Below are 16,528 nucleotides of genomic sequence, written 5' to 3' on the forward strand. Positions count from 1 at the left end.
AGGCACCGGACTTCTGCTACCCCACTGGTCCCGTGTCTCGTTGAACACTGCACTCGGTGTCCTACTGGCTTCGCCATTCCTCGGTTGCAAGTGAAATGGCAACAACCGCTGCTTTGCGAACGCTATTTGGATGAAAATAATCAAAATGTGTGTCGAAAATGAACAAAAAATCGAACATTTGGAACCTCTCCGTATGGCATTTTAAACACGAGAAGATCCACGCGATCTATTCATCACAAAGATTCAACTGGATTCTCCAAATCTTGCGAGGATTCGACTTGTAATATGCTTCGTTTCGGATTCTCCCACCAACCAGTGACGTGGTTGAATAAAGACATGACGAGCACTGTGAGAAGATCAGCCATGGTCAACAGGGATCAGTGAAGAGCGAGCTAATGTAGATTTTTCCCTCTTCCTCTTGGTTGATCGAGTGACATTTATGCCTGGAGTCCTCCGTTTTTAAAGCTATCTGCGGCAAGGGGTTGCACATGGCGGTCCATGGCGTCAAAACTGGGAGCTTGCCAGTTAAAAAGACGCTATCTTTCGTCCACGTCCAAGGCTGGAGCCTGTTGTCCCACCACCACCAACACCAACACCAGCAGCAGCAAAGTGCGAGTCTGCGATGGGTGATTTCACGTCCAAACAATTCTGTAAAGGGCAGTACAACACGATAGCTTTGCTGTGTCCTACAAAGCAGGGTGGCAGGAGGAGAGGCAAGCATCGAGCAATAATGGACACAGCACCCGGGGGTAAAGCAGATGAGCTCTTACGTCTTGTCATCAGAGAGAGAGAGAGAGAGAGGCGACAAGGACAGCCACAGATTAAAGGATTAGATAAAGAAAAGGTCGGTCTCGTGGTAGTAGGCCAAGTAAAGCGGCCCCCGGCAGCTCTGCTGCCATGCCCTCCCCGTCTCTGCTCTCTTCTGCGCCCGCTGCAGCCGTTACAGAAACAGCTGCTTCAGCAACAGCAACACAGTCCCACCGATAAAAGCGAGGAGAAAGTGAAGTGAAGAACTGAGACACTGAGTCCTCTCGCGCGCTGTCTCTCTCTCTAGCCATTTGATTCAAGCATTGACACGGGGCCAGTTGCTGTGCAGGAGCAGCAGCGACGACGACCGCATCAAAACGAAGCTGCGACAGCAAGCGAGAGAAAAGAATGTGGTGAGGGAGCGAGAGATAGAGATAAGGGGAAGGGGGAGGAGTTATGGAGGTCGGGGCTGCAGAGGGTACGGAAGAGGCATGGTTCGGGCGTCGCTTTTGACCCTCTTCCTTTTGGCAAAGCTTATGTCTGGTTAAGGAGCCCGAGATAGAGGTGCGGTGGGGAAAGGGAGAAGAAAAGCCGAAGCTTTTTTGGTCTTTGGCTCTTCTATTTAGCTCTCTGTCTCTGTTCCTTTGCTCTGCTCTCGACTCTGCTTCTGCTTGTCTCCCGCCTCCCACGCTTGTCTTCTGAGCCCTTAGCCTTTAGCGCTCTCCCCACATGCGTCGCTTCACCATTCCTGTGTTCTCGCTCCTTCCCTCATCCTTAGCTTGACCAGCATCCGACCTGTCCCCTCTTCCCCTGCCTTTGGGTCCTCCCTTTCTTGGTTTCGCCTTTTGGGTCCTGTGCTGCTCGTTTCTTTGGTTCGGAGACAATGGGGATCGATTTGAACACGATAGAGGAGGAGGATGAGGAGCCGGAGCACCCAGCCCATGCCGCTCCACCGCCCGCGGCAGCGGCAGTTGAGGACGCGTTTCAGGGAACGCCTGTGTGCCTGGAGCTGTGGCACGCCTGCGCAGGGCCCCGTATATGGTTGCCCAAGAAGGGGAGCTTGGTGGTGTACTTGCCGCAGGGGCACATGGAGCACCTCGGGGACGGCGGAGGCGGCGGCGCCGACGGTGGAGGGAGAGGGGGAATCTGCCGCCGTGATGTGCCCCCTCATTGCTTATGTCGTGTGATCGACGTCAAGCTCCATGTTCGTTTGTTCTCTCACGCTGATTTATACCATTTCTTCTAGGGTTTCTAAAGGTTGGTTCTTTTTTACTTGGTCTTGTTCTTTGGTGCTTCAATAACGCAGGCTGATGCCGCTACAGACGATGTGTACGCTCAGCTCTCTCTTCTTGCCGAAAGCGAGGTAAGGCTTCTGCTTGTTCTGGATTTGCCATTTTATGGACTAGCAAGCTTCCATCTCTCTTCAAGAGTGTGAGGTTGGTCATGTGTGGCTGACCTTGACTTAAATAAGGGTGTACCTCATGCAAAAATGAGCCGTCGTGTCCAATTTCAAGCTTGCCCAATATAAAAGCTGTGAAACATGAAACACAATTTGTCGGGACTGTTTTTTGGTAGCTATTCTGATTCATTTTCTGGCATTTGAGTTCGATTTGGTTGATCTTGCAACATGTTTTTGGCTCAGGATTTTGAACGAAGAATGAAGATGGGTGAGGTTGAAGGAAATGAGGAAGGAGATGATGTTGAGTGCATAAACAGATCCTCTGTCCCCCATATGTTCTGCAAGACCCTCACTGCATCTGACACTAGCACCCATGGAGGGTTCTCTGTGCCCCGCCGAGCTGCTGAGGACTGCTTCCCTCCCCTGGTGACTAGATACCCTTAAACATGAGCTATTTTGGATTTGATTTTGTGATGATATTTGTTTAGGGTATCTAATGCGAAATGGATACATCGCAACGGATCTACCTCCATCAAATATTGTTTGTAGCTTTGGGCATAGATATTGCTCTGAACTTTTGTGTTTTGCCTCTTCCTCTTTCTGAATTAGGATTATAAGCTGCAGAGACCTTCGCAAGAGCTTATTGCAAAAGACTTACATGGCATGGAATGGAGGTTTCGACATATCTATAGAGGTATATTAAGCAAATCCAGATATTGTTCACATTTTTATTTTCAAATGCTTGAACTTTCAGCTAAGAATGCCTTAAAAACCTTTTCTCTTTATACTACAATGCTCAGGCAATTTTGACTGCACATTTATGCTCAAAGACTTTGTTGTCATTTGTTCTCATATTCTTGTGTCGTATCATAAGACAACACTTAGCTATTAGTTTTTGCCGGTGGATAGAAAGCTGATCATCTTAAAGCATTTAGTTGAAGATATTGTTTCTGCCAATTATCCACGCCACCATATATGACTTGCTGAAGAAGATTATTTGGAATTTTTGTGTGGAGAAGTTCCCTTTGGAATGATCCATATGATGCATAACAACCAGTACTTGTTGGAATGCACCATAGTTGTTGTGCATGTGATTTTCAATCCTTTTAGAGATCTTAGTTGTGAATATATTATGAATATGTCACATTACTTAAACTACCATAGTCCTTACAAAATTCAATTTATCTGCTGCTGCTGCTGATGTTTGAGTTGTATGCATTTTAGGTCAACCGCGCAGGCATCTTCTTACAACTGGATGGAGTGCATTTGTGAATAGGAAAAAGCTCATATCAGGAGATGCAGTGCTCTTTCTTCGGTAGGCATTATCAAAATGTTGCTGACTATGTAGGCGTGAAGATCATTTACATGAATGAGAGTTTTCTATATGTGAATAGGGGTACTGATGGGGAGCTTAGATTGGGTATTAGGAGAGCAGTACAATTTAAAAGCAGCAATCCAGTTTCAGCACATCCAAGTGGGAACTCGACTCTTGCTACATTGGCCGATATTGCTAACGCTGTGTCCACAAGAAAAGTCTTCCATGTCTATTATAACCCAAGGTATGTTTGGTTGCAATGGAGTTATGCTCTATATAAGTTTACCTTATACATATGCAAAAGCCAGTTCTGTATTTACAGGAAGTACAAACACCATCAATCATATTCCAGAAATCGTGACTGTCTTAAGTATTAAGAATCTTTTTTTTTTCCCCCTAAATCCAGACCAAAGTTGGAGTGTGCTATTTCTGCACAGGATTGCTTTTATTCTTAAAATAAAAAAGCTGTATGAACTCTGAAGGATACACAACATGGTAACTTTACAAGCTGCTCACGTCAATGATTCTTGATCTAAGATAGAAACACAGATGTCATTTTTCTCATGACGGAATTAGTTGGCCAATTAACTGTTTCATGGTTAATTGTCCAAGGATGCCTTAACCCTATATTCCATAGCACTTCTTTTGTTCTTTTTTAAATGGAGTTTTCTGTTTATCTCAAATTATGCTGTGTTTGTTATACCATGTAGCTAAATGACAACTCATTATTCTTTATGAGCTTCTTCATTCTTAAGTGTCAATAAAAGTGAAATATCATGTCATCGTAGTCAAGATGGTTTCTAAAAACCAAGTTCCAATTTTGCAGGGCAAACTCGTCGGATTTCATTGTTCCATACTGGAAATTTGTAAAAAGCTTCAATAGTTCCATTTCTGTGGGAATCAGGTTCAAAATGATTTATGAAAGTGACGATGCCTCAGAGAGAAGGTTTGATATACGTTCTTTTTTAGGATTTAAATTGAGATGTGTTGAATGTTGTTCATTTACCTTTTTCTATAGGTCCACAGGACTGGTAACTGGGATCAGTGACATGGACCCTGTAAGATGGCCTGGTTCCAAGTGGAGGTGTCTGTTGGTATGCTTAAATGCTTAATCCATGTTTTCTTGTACAAGCAAATAGTTCTCTTGCCAAGACTATTTACATGAAATAATATGCTGTTAGATCTTTGATAAGAGACATTTTGTTGGAGGGTCATCCTTTGCACCTTTCTTGGCCTACTGTATCTTTCCATTTGCAACTAACCCATTGCAGTTCTGGATTTGATCTCACTTGAGCCATTTAGTGGTTTTTTCTCCAATTTGGATGGTGCACATAGGTATAATATACTGTCAAGTAGATTTATTTGCAGCTTACAAAAATTGCAAGATCCCTATATGACAGTCTAGCTTAATCTGCTTGTTTACTTTATCACTATATATAAATCATGTGATAGAGATTATCAGAGGACGATGCAAGCCAGTGTAGGTTCATAACCTATAACTCAATCTAGGTCTTCTCTCCAAGGTAAGCATGCATTTCCTATTTCTTGGGGGATCTTAAGGGGCACAATACTTGTGTTTCTTATTCTTTTACGCCCAGCTAATTATGCATCTCTCAAAAGATACATCTTGTCATGACCTAATCTCACAGGATAATTGACTCATTAACTTGATAGCCTGGAACCACATGACACAAAATGCTCAAGTTCAAGATAATATTTGTAAAATTATATAATCTTATAAGTCAACTCATTTCTCCCATTTCTGATGTATGATTAAACCAAGATAGCACAATTAAACCAAGGCCTAAATATCAAACATAATCCAGCACTTTTAAGTTCAGCCCATTGATGACCATGATACGCCTCTTGCTCCATTCACAAGTACTGTTTTCTTACTTAGGCACCTTATCATGTCTAATATTAGATCCACTCTTGATATAACTAGGTTACGATGGGTCCAAATGGATAACCAACTAATGAACCATTTGACCTAAAATGCTTATGATCAAATCAATAGTAATAGACATCTAACCCTACAAACCAACTTAATTCTCCTTCCATAGCCAGGATTAAACTATAGTGTCACATATCTTCATCTGTGTTATATATATTATGAGATGCCTCCCACATGCAAGGCTTAGTATGGTTTAATGTTGTTGTCATATTGTTTTGAGGTGCTTTACTATTTAATGGCATATCAAAAGTTAACTTTCTTCTTTATACTAGAATTCGTAAATACTTAATCATTTACATCATTGCCAGTTTAATATGACTGAATCTAGCAAGAAAAGGCATAGGTTCATATGTATGGTGCTATTTACGACCCATGGACCTTGCCAACATGATAATTGTTCTGAGAGATACAGAGGTGTAGGTAATGTTAAGTGGTTGTTTCTGACAATTATCTGCTTAAGCAACCATAACCTTTGAAGTAATTAGGTAAAAATTCCGTGATCGATATAACTTTCATTTCGATTGGAGGCATTTTTTATAATAAAGTTTCCATTGCTGCTGAGACCGAGGCATGGGCTGGCTGAGGTTGTTGGTGGGAGTAATTAATTCTATTTGGACTTATGTTCTATCCATTATGATGCTAAGTGAGACACCCTGGTTGGTGCATTATGGCCGAGCCCCATCAAGCTGGATTCCTATGCTCACATCTCAAAGTTGAAAGAAAACCTTTTAAGTTTGTGTTTTTTATAATTTCATGTTATTTTATCTTTCCTAAATTCAAGGCTAATATTGAATACAATCTGGACTCATCATTTAACCCACATTACTTGTTTCTATTAGAAACTGACGGTTTAACATATCAGTTTTCTTTCTTGTTAGATAGCTTTCTGCTGTTCTTTCTTCTCTGTTATTTGTTTGATGTTTCTTCTTAGTTGATCATCGTCATGCTGTATTTCTTAGTTCTTCTATATTTTTTTCAATAAATTGATGTGGTAGCATAACCTAAACTTTCCTCTAGAATGAAAAAGATCTCTCTTGATATGTCATTATCCACCTTATGTCTGTACTATATGCAATTTTGAAATATCAACTTTTTTCCTTTAATTAGCATCTGTATTTCTGATTTGAGATATATTTGTTCTTCATTGCAGGTAAATTGGGACGTTGATGCAGATACTAATCAACAGAATAGGATATCCCCATGGGAAATTGAACCGACTGGTTCAGTTTCGGGCTCTGGCAGCCTGTCAACAGTAGGTTCCAAGAGGGCCAAAATCGGTCTTCCCTCTGTCAATATGGATTTTCCAATTCCGAGTAGGTCTTTGATGTGTTTCATAATTGAAACTCTCCAAAGCTCAAAAACATTTCCTGCATTATTTCTAATGCTTGTATGCAATTGATGCAGATGGAAATGGTTGTCCAGACTTGAGGGAATCTGCAAGTATCCACAAGGTCTTGCAAGGTCAAGAATTTATGAGACTCGGTGCTCCAAATTGCATTGGTGTGACAGCTTCTCATGTTTTCGGGATTGGAAATCCTCAGTACTCAGAGAAGGGATGTTCCGCTGATGCAAATGGCAGCATCATAGGTGAATCTGTTCCAGGAGGTAGGGTCAGAATCCCACATGGAAAATCTGACTCGTCCTTCAATCGCACAGGCTTTAGTGAATCTATCCGATTCCAGAAGGTCTTGCAAGGTCAAGAAGTTTTCTCAAGAAATCCTCCTTTCCTTGGAGCACCATGTGATGCTCATGTAAGGAATGGTGTGTACGGCCAGTTTGATGATGTTCTCACATCTCGTGCTGAAAGCAGATTGCCTATAGCACCCCATGGATATGTTACTCTTCTTCAACAGTCTTTGCCATCAATTCAAGCATTTTCCCCATCTTCGGTGCTAATGTTTCAAGATGCAAGTTGTGTATCTCTGTCAGCTCATTCTATGCCTGGCATGAATTATCAAGACAGAGGTGATGAAGGGTGCCGCTTTGCCATGTTAAATGGTTCAGAACCCTTGCATAGAGAAGAATCAAACTTTCCATCTTGGCCTCCAACATTGGCTTGTCATTTTGCCAACCAGCAATGCAAAATGGTAAAAGTCCATGATCCTGTCTTGGATGGTAAGCTGGACTTTGAAAACGAGCGAAGTGTCAGCCGAAAAGGTTGCAGACTTTTTGGTTTTCCCTTAACCGAGAGGATTCCTGTGGCAAATTTAGTCGACAAACCTCCTCCAGTCACTCCAGCTACTTCAATGCCTCAAATGCCTGCTAAGCCCGTCGGGTGCAGCAGTGCCCTTTATGCTTTGCGTGCAGCTCCAATTTAGGACTTCATCACTGGAACAAACCCGAGTTTCACATGCATCCAAATGCTGCAAGCAGGTAAATCATATCTGACTTGAATTCCCAATTATTATTCAGATGTCCTGTTGAACAACCTGGAAAAGGATGCCATGTCCTCGATACCTATAACAAGGATGATACGGTGCTAGCCATCGATGATCCTTAGCGGTTTAAGGCTACCGTGCCAGTATGCGGTCAGCATTTTGCAAAGTAACCGGACTGGATTACTAAATTAGGTTTTCAACTAAATTATCAACCGCAGCATTTTCTTGTTTGGTTTCTGATGCATTTAACAGTCAGCTACTGTCATTGTGTTAGATTGTACTATTTGTTGAGCCTCTGTTGCAGTATTTTATGCAGTCTGGTCTAATGTTTGCTTAAGTATTGTTGGTCTTTGTTTCCTGGTCATTTGCTTTGGAAAGCTGGGATTCTACCTGTTAGTATTGTCATATATATAAACTGGTGTTTTAAGTCAATATGTTCGAGTCCAAAATTTCTGAAGCTTCCAACAATTAAGCAAATCTATCAAGAACAGTAATCAAATGTTTTGAGGGCATCATGTTCTCTTCTAGCTGTAGTCAATCATAAAAAAATAGACACACAGAATGAGTAACCTTCACATGCATATAGATTTGGTAATCAAATGGATTACTAGAAAGTTGGAGAGTATTCAAATTTCACAGCCTCACCTCCTCAATTTGAGGCAAAAAATCAACAAACCAATTTGATTGGAGAATAATCTGATTATTTAACGTTTGTGCAATAGAACAAACATCTGCAAGTGTAATTCTCACATCAAGCAATCTGAGGAGTTCCAACCCTCTTAACTGCTACCAAAATAAGTTGAGTTGAATCCCAGCGAGAACCATATCTTTGAGCCACAAATTTGATCTAAACTTTGTCGAGCTAAGCTGAGCAGATACATCATCCTTGACCTTTGGCAAAGTCGTTGAATCATCTCCTCAAACTAGTCCCATCTTTTTGATCTGATCACCTGAGAGATCCGAGTGAGCACTTCAGTGGAGAACTCCACATTTGTTGATTCCAAAGCCGGCATTACCATCCCTTGAAGCAAATGTAGACGTCTCAATGACTTCTATGTGGTCATCAAATACCCTTTAGATCTAAAAAGATGAAAGATAATTGTTAGAGCTGTTATAGAGCATGCTGTATCCATTACAACATTAAGGTTCTTTATTTTCAGACATTTTATTTGTAGATTTTGGTGTCATTGATTCACAAAGCATACACATCAAGATGAACAACATGCTAATCAATCAAACACTGTAAATGCATGTGATAATGGACCACAGGTTAGTCCCCATGAATTATTGCATAGAGGCAATCAGGAAACCTTTTTTAGCATCAGCAATGAATGATTTAACTATATCACTTTATGTCGAGTCGAGGACTGGTGTCAAAAGGAGAGGAAAAATAAACAAAAATCAAGAAAAGTTCCAGGAATTTTACCATATCGAGTCAGGGAACAGTAGTTTGAAGTCGACTATAGGATCTCTACCAGTAATCCTTGCAAGAACAAATTCCATCTTTGAAGTGATGAAACCTTATCCTGTCCTGTGTTCATCAATCCAAAGGCAATGGCTAATTTCTCACCATGTATAGACAAAGCAGTCTCCTTGTCCTCCTCATGTATGTCAAGCAGCACCTCTCCAACTTCTTGGCTCCAATTTGCTGATGATCCACCAATCTTCCATGACTACAGGCATTGAGCAAAGACACAAATGTCACTTTATCTGGAGGGATGTTTAGTGCCTTCATCCTTTCAAAGAGCTTAACTGCATCATCGGATTTTCCATGAATAGCAAAGCCACTAAGCATGGCATTCCAAGGCCGGGCGGTGCATTTGGGACTGCCTTCAGCATTGAATACATTCCTGGCGGATTCTATCTCCCCACACTTTGCATACACGTCAATGAGACCGGCAAGCAGTCTGTCGTTCATCTCGACACTCTCTTTCTTCATGAACATGTGAATCCATCTTTCTTGTTTCTATGCAACAAGATTCGCACATGCCGCACGAACAGTGGTGAGAGTCAACTCATTTGGTCTAGCACCTGCACGCTGCATGTGACGGAAAAGCTCCATTGCCTCTAAGAAGCAACCTACCTACAAATGGCTGGGAAGTTTAAGGAAGGCAGCATTCAGGTGGTCACATAGAAGACAACCCTAACATCAACATTAAGAGGTTTCTCCAGCACGACTCTTGCTGATCGCACCAAAACAGCCAGTTTCTTACCTGCACAAATCCCGCAATAATAGTACTCCAAGAGACAACATCCTTTCTCCGGCATTTCATCAAACAACTTCCTCGCACGGTCGACATCTCCAAATCCGACGTATCCACCGATCAACGAATTCCACGAGAACATGTCCCGTCGGGCGCTCCCGTCAAACACCATCTGCGCGTCGTGGACGGACCCAAAGCTACCGTACACCCGGACCACCGCGTTGGAAACGAACACAATGGTCTCAAGCCCCCCCTTGAGGGCGTGAACCCTGACCTGCTCCGCCTCGGCCAAGCCCAGCCCGCGGGGCCCGCACGCGGCGAGGAGGGAGGCGAAGGTGTACTGGTTGGGGGCAGAGGAGGAGGGAGGCGGGCGAGGAGTGGGCTTTGACGAGGGTGTTTTAGGAGAATAGAGGAGGCGAGGGGGAGTGGCAAAAGACGAGGTCGGCGTAGGAGAGAAGAGGAGGAGGGGCAGCGACGGCGGCAGAGGGCGGAGGGGAGGAGCTCGAGGAGCTTGCTCGGGGGACGGGATGGAGGAAGAGAACGGCAGTGATCAGCTTGGCGTGGGCCTTCTTGATCCGGACCAGAGTCTTGCAGGAGTGCAGGAGGAGGAGGAGAGGGTGGTGGGAGCTGAAGGGTTGCAGGGTGGCCGTGGTGGCATCGACCGGCCGCAGCATGGCGAGACGGCGACGAGAGAACGATGGGTTACGTGCGAGCCAACGAGAGACGCGGCCGTAATGCCGACGAAGGACTCGACTTGTCTCCGCCAATTTAAGGGGTGGGGTCGTCGACCCGACACGAATCCAACACGACATCAGTGACATGGAATCTGTCGAATCGGAAACCCGCACTGCTAATCTAAGCAAGCACGTCGTAATGCGCCAACCAAATTGCCGAGCTTGAAATAGCCTTGTGAGGGCAGAATAGTAATTTTGGGACCTGAAGAATCCAACACCTGCACAAACTGCACAGGGGAGGAGGCGGCTAAAATGGTGAGTTTACTGTGAGAATGCAAAGGCAGCAAGCTGGATTTGGAGCTTTGTCTGCTAATTTGACCTCATTCATCCTCTCTCTCTCTCTCTCTCTCTCTCTCTCTCGTGTTTATTCTTTCTCCCTCCCTTTAATCCCATTTTATAATGTTTTCTCTGTTTCCTAAAAGTCCAATTCTGTACTTCTCTCTTGCTTTCCTTTCCTGTTCTCTTCCCCTCCCCTTCCCAAGGAAAACCTTTGGCTGTCCTCACCAATGCCTCTCGGTCTTAGATTTCCTTCAACCCCTTGCATCAAAGAATACGATGCAATCACCGACCATTTCACCTAAATGCCTTATTCCCTCCTTCCAATCTCTCAAAGATTGAGAAAAAGATGAGCTTTTTTCCCCCTCTTGGTCCTGTGCTAGCCATTCCTTGTTTCTTTGGTTTTCCTTTGATGCTTCTTTCCTCATTCCAATCAAGGGGTTTCTAAGAACACATGCTGGCTTTACTCTGCTTGGATGCCACTGTAGCCACGTTTCTTCCTTAGTTTCCATTGAGTTGTTTTGGGGCTATTACTTTTGGTGTGGAAGCTTCATGTCTTAAAGCTCTGAAGAAGCCCTTCGCTTGGCTAGATCAACGAGATCAGACCACCAGAGGTAGTAAATCTTTTTTTCTGCTGTTATCGTCCCCAAATTTCTAAACATTGATCCATTAATGTTGATGGTAATATCTGCACTGGCTGTAAGATATTTTTCCTTTTATCACGTTCGCTGTAGTGCCTTTGTAATGAGGTTTTCTAGCATTTCTGGGCTTTCATTATGTTATTGTGGAAATTTCTGTTTATAATTGGGGAATTATGTTGCATTTAATGGTTGCCTAACATTCAGTATATAACCAATCTGTTGCTAGATCAAGGGATGCCCGAATTATACCTATATAATGCAAATCATTTGCTCAAACATTCACTAATTATTGCCTCTTTAAATTACAGAAAAGAAAATGTCAGCTGATGGTCCATTAAATGCTGAATTATCACAGAAGACACCAGTTTTTGGTCTGAGACTTTGGGTTGTGATTGGCATCTGCATTGGTGTATTAATCGTGTTTATTCTCTCTATTTTATCCATATGGATAACATCCAAGAGGAAGACAAGGATACTTCACAACATGCCAATCTCACATATTCCAAATGTCTCAAAGGAAATTGCTGTGGACAGGGTTGGTAACCAATGCTTAGCTCAAAACCTTCAGGAGCGTGAAGGGCCTTTCTTCCGCTCACATGACAAATTTAGTGACATGGATTCGGGAAAGACACTTGCCCACCTGACCAGGAGCAAATCAAGTGATGCTGATAATGTTAGCCAGTGCAGCTCTGCCTACCTCAATGACAGGGCTGGGAGTTCATATTCTGGAGATGAAGGCAGCTCGGGACCCACGAGGAAAGCATATCCAGCATATGCACTTGTATCTGCATCTCCTTTGGTTGGATTGCCAGAGTCCTCGCATTTGGGTTGGGGTCACTGGTTTACACTAAGGGACCTTGAGCTTGCTACAAATCGTTTTTCCAAGGAGAATGTCCTTGGGGAGGGTGGATATGGAGTTGTTTATCGGGGACGTTTGATCAATGGAACTGATGTTGCAGTAAAGAAGCTTTTAAACAATCTGTAAGTTCATAACATAGCGTCTGCCAATCACAATCACAATCACAACTACTTTGACTCATCATCCTTTGATCCATTTGGTTCATAATATTTGCAATAGTTTCCTAATTGTGGCTCTCTCTGGATCATGTAGGGGACAGGCAGAGAAAGAATTTAGGGTGGAAGTGGAGGCCATTGGTCATGTTCGACACAAGAATCTAGTGAGGCTTTTGGGATATTGTGTAGAAGGAATTCATAGGTGCATGCTTTTTTCTGAATGATCCATTTCAACATATTTTTTTAGTGTTTGCCCTTTTGTATGATTGGAATTTGTCAACACAGCGACTATAACCTTACAAGAAATGATGGTTAAAGGTTTCTTTACCACCACAATCTTGTGCCAATTAAACCAAAGTTACATAAAGAAACACATGCAATGGGAACAAAATGTTTATCATATTGACTGAACCCGTCAAAATTGTTGACACGTGTATGCTGCAACAAATCGAGTCATTTATGATCTTGCAATTAAATTAGCTGAAGCATTAAGTCAAAACAAACTAGCTCATAATGGATGGTACGAAAAGACATTTTTTTCTCACATCATGCATGAACAAATCTGAAAGAGACACTAAGTATAGACAAATAATCAACAGTAAAGGAGGAAAGCTCCTCTGTCATGATATGCCAATGGCATCTAGTTTTATAAGAAGGAAGCATATTGGTCTCCCGCAAATTTCTTCCTCATCCCTAAAAGTGGCCCTTGAAGATTTCGTTGAAGTAAGTGCACTCATAGCAAGCATAGTTCTCTGTGGAAAACTAGAAAGATGTTGCAGATATTTATTGCAATATAAGAGGGAAAAAAAATTTTGCTTAGTACAATCTAGTCTCATATCTGAGAAACGTGTGATCTTTCATGCTAAAGAATGATAAGATATGATTAGTAAATATTTTGAATCACCTGAATTCTCCAATTTCTATCTTAGTGTGTGTACTAGAAAGTAGTTTTGAATAATGAGATTATTTAAATGGCTTAATTTCACCACTGTTTGGCAAAGCAAACAAAGCCAGTGACATCCCTATTGAACATGTGATACTCCTCCGGTTCTGATTAAAAATGATAGTTTTGCTACCAAATTTATGTTATCGTTTCTGTAAGCTATATGCATATGGGCAACCACAGAAGTATTACATGCTAATGATACTTGTGGATTTTAGTTACGTTCAATGAGCTGGTTATGTAGATCACCCAATATTTTGTAGGATGCTTGTGTATGAGTATGTCAACAATGGGAATCTAGAGCAGTGGCTACATGGAGCTATGCGTCAACGTGGTGTACTTGGTTGGGAGAACCGCATGAATGTCATCCTTGGCACTGCAAAGGCGTAAGTCTTGTTTCCAAAGCAAATCATTGACCAACACATGCTTTCTCTTTTGGTTTTCGCATTTAAATTTTGGTTAAAGGTCATATCCTTGTTAGACTGTTAATACTATATTGATGGTTAACTGATCTGTGTAGCTGAATGGCTTTCAGGCTTGCTTATTTGCATGAAGCAATTGAACCAAAAGTTGTGCACCGAGATATTAAGTCAAGTAACATCTTGATTGATGGTGAATATAATGGAAAGATATCTGATTTTGGATTGGCTAAGCTTCTAGGTTCAGACAAAAGCCATATCGCCACTAGAGTAATGGGAACATTTGGGTAAGTGGGTCATCGGTGTATGCTTCTTTTTTTATTTTGCAATAAAATTGCAGAAAATTATAGCTAGCATGATGAATACATTCACTTTTTAAAAATATCAGGTATGTGGCTCCTGAATATGCTAACACTGGACTTTTAAATGAGAAGAGTGATGTTTATAGTTTTGGAGTACTGGTACTGGAGACTGTGACTGGCAGGGATCCTGTGGATTATGGCAGGCCGGAAAATGAGGTGTAATCAACAAAACTAGATACCGTTTAAATTTATCTATTCTGAATTGCTTTCTTCATTTCTTGTCTCTTTATCTAGTATAATGACATGATAAACTTGAACTTCTATTGTCTAGAAATTTAGATGCTTGGCATGGACCATCAGCTAAAATTTTCACTGTATTTGTGCATTCTCAAATTCTTCACCTGTTCTCGTGATGAGATCAGTATGCATTTCTTTCTCTCTATTGCCAGGTGAATCTAGTGGAGTGGCTTAAGATGATGATTGGAAGTAGAAGGGCAGAGGAAGTACTGGATCCAAACCTTGAGGTCAAACCAGCTACACGGGCTCTTAAACGTACACTATTAGTTGCACTGAGATGTGTTGATCCTGATTCTGGTAGAAGACCCAAAATGGGCCAGGTTGTTCGAATGCTTGAAGCAGACGAAGCATCTTATCGTGAGGTCGTAATCTTCCTTCTGGTTTTTCATACAAACACTAATAGAAATGAATTGTCCTACGATTGAAGGCAAAATTACTGACATCTACATTTATTTCTTAAAAAGGATCGGAGAAACCGAAGGAGTCAGCCAGGAAGTACAGAGATAGAGGCCCTGCAGGAGAGTAACAGTGTGAGCGATCTGGAAAATAGAGTACGAATACGAGAGAATCGAACATCCGAAGGGTTTCAAGCGTAAGGGTGGTCATCGTATGTACATCAAGAGTTCAGCTATTCACATTTTCCCTTTTCTAACAATTCTGTGTCATCTGTTTGAGATCGACCGCAAAATATGTTCTTTTAGTATGCTGTTATTTCAGCCAGTATCAATTAGGTGAGCCAAGAGGAAGAGCAAACTCATCATTTTGGAAGTGTGTGAAATCCTACTTATATTTCTTGTACAGATATCCATCTTTAACTTGGAAATCTTAATCAGTGTTATATACTATGCCTCTGTCTATTTTGTTCTTTGTCTTCTTGTCTCCCAACTGTTCAGTTGTCTTGCTCTTTACTCTTATGTCCGTAAAGGCATGAACACAAAGCATTCCTTCTTCTGCACTCTTCCAATAGTGGTGTCCCCCCCATGATGTCTGTCTTCTAAGGGTTACAGAGCATTCCTTCTTTCTTGTTTTCGTATCCCGCTGTCATCTTATTCGAGTATCGACCAACCGATACTGGAATTAGCTCCAACTCTTTGTGCAAAAAGACTGGTTGCTTGTGTGTTTCCTGCATGATTTGCGGTTCATTCTCCCTCTTTTCCTCTACTCCTACATCGTAAGAAGTTTCTTTCCTGAGAGATGTTTGCATGGACATTCCGTCGAACAGATGTGACGAACTCAGCTCCGCGTTGGTTTGATCGGGTCGGATGGATTGAGCCCGGTCGCTGGCCTCGAACGGGCTTTCGTTTCAAGTAGGCTCAGCCCGTGAGCAGGCCACTCAGTCTCCTTCTACTTGTGGCTGATTTGATGGATACATTTGTGCAGGTGGAGCTTCTTATCTTACTGTTCCATCTTCGCTTGAGCTTAATCAGGCCTATGGAGTAATAATCCTCCTCCTAATACCGTCTTGGGGTGTGCCGCAGGTGACCAAGCATGGATAAACGCTGGACGAATCATCAGAGCTGACGCCCACACAACAAATGTTGACGTCCAGGCGCTCAAAAAGGCACGGAGAAGGTGGAGGAGAACTCCGAAGCCACTGGCAAGACTATAAGCGCAAGACAACAAGAACCATTGGCATGGACACCACGACGTGGTTGGAGGCGGTCTCCATGCGGTTTTTCTCTCTCAATCTCGACGTGATCGCTCGTTCACACGCCAAGCGTCTCCGCTGTTCTCTAACATTGCTCCGTTCCACAGATTCTCAAGTATGTGATCAGCGTCTGTGGACAAACAAGATCAACCTCAGTAGTTGGGAGGTGGGTTCCAAACTTGACCATAAGACTTGGATTGAGAGATCTCAGCAATTTTGGAGGACCTAAGATGAGCAGAGCAAGCAGGACTGTGCTC

General features: G+C 42.4%; 2 protein-coding genes across 5 annotated transcripts; both read left to right on the plus strand.

Moving 5' to 3' along the window:
* The first annotated feature begins 871 nt into the window (after positions 1 to 871).
* On the plus strand, positions 872 to 8,048 carry LOC135583014 (auxin response factor 15-like). Of its 4 annotated transcripts, XM_065103489.1 has the most exons (11): positions 872 to 1,005; positions 1,097 to 1,951; positions 2,054 to 2,110; positions 2,390 to 2,572; positions 2,756 to 2,840; positions 3,371 to 3,461; positions 3,541 to 3,705; positions 4,288 to 4,407; positions 4,480 to 4,555; positions 6,566 to 6,728; positions 6,820 to 7,879. In XM_065103489.1, exons 2-11 carry the CDS (start codon positions 1,631 to 1,633, stop codon positions 7,731 to 7,733), a joined length of 2,175 nt encoding a protein of 724 aa, XP_064959561.1. In that variant the 5' UTR covers positions 872 to 1,005; positions 1,097 to 1,630; the 3' UTR covers positions 7,734 to 7,879. The 4 variants fall into 4 exon arrangements, with proteins under 4 accessions (XP_064959561.1, XP_064959560.1, XP_064959562.1 ...); XM_065103488.1 differs by having other exon boundaries at positions 881 to 1,951; positions 6,820 to 8,048; XM_065103490.1 differs by having other exon boundaries at positions 881 to 1,951; positions 4,288 to 4,365.
* A 3,097-nt stretch (positions 8,049 to 11,145) lies between these two features.
* On the plus strand, positions 11,146 to 15,468 carry LOC103981124 (probable receptor-like protein kinase At2g42960). The gene is made up of 8 exons (XM_009397727.3): positions 11,146 to 11,621; positions 11,957 to 12,629; positions 12,760 to 12,864; positions 13,869 to 13,991; positions 14,141 to 14,311; positions 14,413 to 14,542; positions 14,776 to 14,985; positions 15,088 to 15,468. The coding sequence occupies exons 2-8, from the start codon at positions 11,965 to 11,967 to the stop codon at positions 15,217 to 15,219; spliced, it is 1,536 nt and encodes a 511-aa protein (XP_009396002.2). The 5' UTR covers positions 11,146 to 11,621; positions 11,957 to 11,964; the 3' UTR covers positions 15,220 to 15,468.
* The last annotated feature ends 1,060 nt before the right edge of the window (positions 15,469 to 16,528 follow it).

The sequence above is a fragment of the Musa acuminata genome, chromosome BXJ2-4, assembly GCF_036884655.1.
Source record: "Musa acuminata AAA Group cultivar baxijiao chromosome BXJ2-4, Cavendish_Baxijiao_AAA, whole genome shotgun sequence".
NCBI lineage: Eukaryota > Viridiplantae > Streptophyta > Magnoliopsida > Zingiberales > Musaceae > Musa > Musa acuminata.